Source organism: Antechinus flavipes, chromosome 6 (assembly GCF_016432865.1).
Source record: "Antechinus flavipes isolate AdamAnt ecotype Samford, QLD, Australia chromosome 6, AdamAnt_v2, whole genome shotgun sequence".
NCBI lineage: Eukaryota > Metazoa > Chordata > Mammalia > Dasyuromorphia > Dasyuridae > Antechinus > Antechinus flavipes.
In genome coordinates this window covers 166,466,921-166,470,371 of record NC_067403.1, presented here as the reverse complement: position 1 = coordinate 166,470,371, position 3,451 = coordinate 166,466,921, and the positions used below count along the sequence as shown (strand labels likewise).

At 37.6% G+C, this 3,451-nt stretch overlaps 1 protein-coding gene across 1 annotated transcript in view; it reads right to left on the bottom strand.

The window, feature by feature from the left end:
• Window positions 1-784: 784 nt before the first annotated feature.
• Window positions 785-3,451, bottom strand: part of PPEF2 (protein phosphatase with EF-hand domain 2) — a 42,200-nt gene continuing 39,533 nt past the window's right edge. Inside the window, exons 17-18 of the mRNA XM_051966721.1 lie at window positions 2,770-2,857; window positions 785-1,239 (exon numbers count right to left, since the gene is read on the bottom strand). Of these exons, the coding sequence (XP_051822681.1) occupies window positions 989-1,239; window positions 2,770-2,857 (339 nt within the window). The 3' untranslated portion in view covers window positions 785-988. The remainder of the gene's footprint in view (window positions 1,240-2,769; window positions 2,858-3,451) is intronic.

The following is a 3,451-nucleotide window of genomic DNA, read 5'->3' as shown; positions in this document are numbered from 1 at the left end:
ACTGTAACCAGCAAGTTCTAATGTTCTAGCATTCCTCCTTGTCCTGGGACTGCCATCGAGGGATCTAAGGGTGGGAAAAGCAACAGAGTCTTGCCTCAGTGCTAGCAAAGAGATCCCCTGTAATCTTCTTCTGACCTCTTTACCATCTATGAACTGAGACTTCTGGAAGTAGTAGCTGCTGCTGCAGATTCAGTGACTCCTATGGCTTGCTCCTGTTTTGCTGAGGCAGGGACTGTGGTGGACTCTGTCCCACTCTGACCCAAGTGCAGCAAACCTTTCTCTTCCATCTTGGGTCTGCCCCTCCTTTTTTTAAAAGCAGAAAAAAATCTTTTCTCCTAAGGAAGGGTAGGAGGAAAGGGATCAAACATTTATTAAGCACTTAAAATGTGCCAGGCACTGGGCTAAGCACTTTACAAATATTATTTCATTTGATAAGAACAGGGGTGGGGAACTTTTCTGCCAGGGTCCATTTGGATATTTAGAACATCATTCACAGACCATACAAAATTATCAATTTAAAAACTAGAACAGTGGGAAGTTGAACCTAGTCTTCAGCTCATCTTCCCTGAAGTTGCCTTAACAAGGTCAGATCAAATGATTTCATAGGACTTAGATAGCCCATGATGTTCTCCACCCTTATTTAAGAAGAAAGGAATGAGACCAGGTAATAGTCTTCCATCTGGAGAAATACATCAAAATGAAAATTTTTTATTTTGCTATGGATTGATAATGTCACTCCCCTTTTAAAAATTAACTTCTAATAGGAGAAGCATCTGACTAATAAGGAACATATATAAAACTTTCTTTCAATTCCACACTTTTCCCTCATCTATTTGCTCTTCAAATTTTCCAACAAACCCTGGAACTTTTTCTTAAAGTGATGTTGAGAATATAGGTTGTGGGAAGTTGGAGGTACGTAATCTATCAGTAGAAATGTCCCAGTAGGCTGGCTAACCCTATAAGGCACTTTAACTGGTGGATTCCATGGTCAGTGGACTCCCTGGCCACTACAGCTGCTTTCATTAGTCTCTGAACTCTTCAGTTCTGAGTCTTTGTCCTCCAAGTACGACTGTTCAACCAGGCGGAAAGCCTCAAGGAACTCATTGATGTCTATGTTTCCATCTTTGTTGAAGTCAATGCTCCGAGCCATGTCACAGATGCTTTCATCAGTTATGTCGATGTTCATGTGAGAACTGAAGAGCTTCCAAATCTGTCTGAATTCATCAAATGAAATGAGTCCTGTGGAAGAAAGACACATCTTACTGTCCAAGACTAAGAATAAACAAGACAGGGGAATCCAGTGAGGAAGAAGGGATGGAGGTGTTCATGCAGTTTTGCTAAAAATAAAATCCAACAAAGAACCCAACATCAGCAGAAACCTAACTGATGGGCCCTAAAAAAGACAACAACCCTGTCTCCTGTTTGAAGTATTTCGATAGAGTCAGAGCTGGTCAATGTGCAGCAGAGGAACTATACCTCTGTGACTATACCTGTTCTCAATAGTATTTCTCCAAGAAATGATGGGGTCTGTGAGACCATGGGGAAGCAGGTCTACAACAGTGGCCTAATGACATCACAAGGAAACTTCAGGGATTGACAATGTCAGATGTGTGTTCTTATCACTTATGCTTCCTACAAGTGCATCCCTTCACCTGTGTGCCCTGATTAGATATGTTCTTTCTGTGTGTCCCTTTGATATGGGTACATATGTGCGTGCATGTTGTATTTAACTGATTCTCTAAAAATTATATACATGACACACTTTGAAGTGCAATCTGTATTATTTACATTTTCTCCACCACTTTCTTAAATCTGAAAAAATGAATACAACAATAAATCAAGCTTGAGTTTGTAGTATTGACTGATTGCTAAGGTGTGAATGCTCACAGTGAAATTGTAACAATCAGATCTCTCACCGGTCAGTTTAAACTGGCTCCAACACACTCCTCCATGTGTGGACACACACACACACACACACACACACACACACACACACACACTGATTCTTTCCAATGATGCTGTTTATATTTGTGAGTAAATTTGTATCAGCTTGGTATCTGACTTAAATTGATCAAATTAATATTTGAATTGATATCTAATTAGTTTTCTGTTTTCTTAAAATCCCTTCAACTATTAGTTTTCGCCTTTTTGCCAATATAATAAATTTGAGAAGATTACCTCATGGTTTTATTAATTTGTATGCTTCTAATTTTCAACATTAAAAGGGGAGAAATTCAGATTTTTTCTAGCTGACCTTCCCTTGGGATATTCCATATGAATATATTTCTGTATCAGTCTGGGTATGTCACACTGGGATTATAAGAACTTTAAGAAGTTTCAATTAGGATCATAATAAGCTAATAGATGCTACTTTAATCTGTTTTTTTTTCTTAATCTGTTTTTGAAGACCTCAACCATCTAAGCATCCTCTGTTAGTACAGATGGCAGATTCTAGGGGTCCTCAAACTACGGCCCGCAGGCCAGATGCAGCAGCTGAGGACAATTATCCCCCTCACCCAGGGCTATGAAGTTTCTTTATTTAAAGGCCCACAAAACCAAGTTTTTGTTTTTACTATAGTCTGGCCCTCCAACAGTGTGAAGGACAGTGAACTGGCCCCCTATTTTAAAAGTTTGTATAAGAGGAAGATCCCCTTTACCCAGCACCCTGCCCATATATATCCATTTCTATTTGACTTTGATATCAATGATTGAGAACCTATAAAATGCAGATCATTTTCCTTAAGTACCTTGAATAAATTATATTTTTACCTGAATGATCACTATCTATGATCCGAAATATGGTCTCCAGGTTGGAACGGTTTCTGTAGAGCACTTCTAGCAAGCTGGACTGAATGTTCTGCAAGACACAAATCACTTTCTTTTGGGATCTAATCTTTAGGAATATCTTGAATTTTTAAAAATTATAATGTAACCATAGTGATTGTAAGATTTGGAAAAGGAAAAAAAATTCTTTGTTGTAAGGAATGACACTCTGGGAAAGGAAGGGGAAAGGCCATAGGAAAAAATCTAGTGAATGTCAAAGCCAAAAATAAAAATCTATTTTAAAAAATAAATGAAAGAGAGCCTGTAAATCAGTGCCCATGATAATTTTCTTTTTTTGAGGGAAAAATTAAATCTTGCAGACTCCTATTGTCTTGTTTCTATAAATAATTTAATGCAAAATACATGTATCATCTTGTTCTAAATATATGGGTATATCTCACCTGTCTCGTTTGCAGAGACTGGTGGGTACTGTGTGTAGATCACAGCATATATTGTTATACTTAGTTTCTTAATTATTTATTTTTGCTAAAGTACCCCTTCACTCCTTTCCTTTTTATTATTGTTACAAGAGAATATTTATCAGCTGGTCAAAAAATTTAATTATATACCAGGTTTTGTGCTTGGAATTTGGGAGTATAAAGAAAGGCTAAATACATAGGCCCTATTC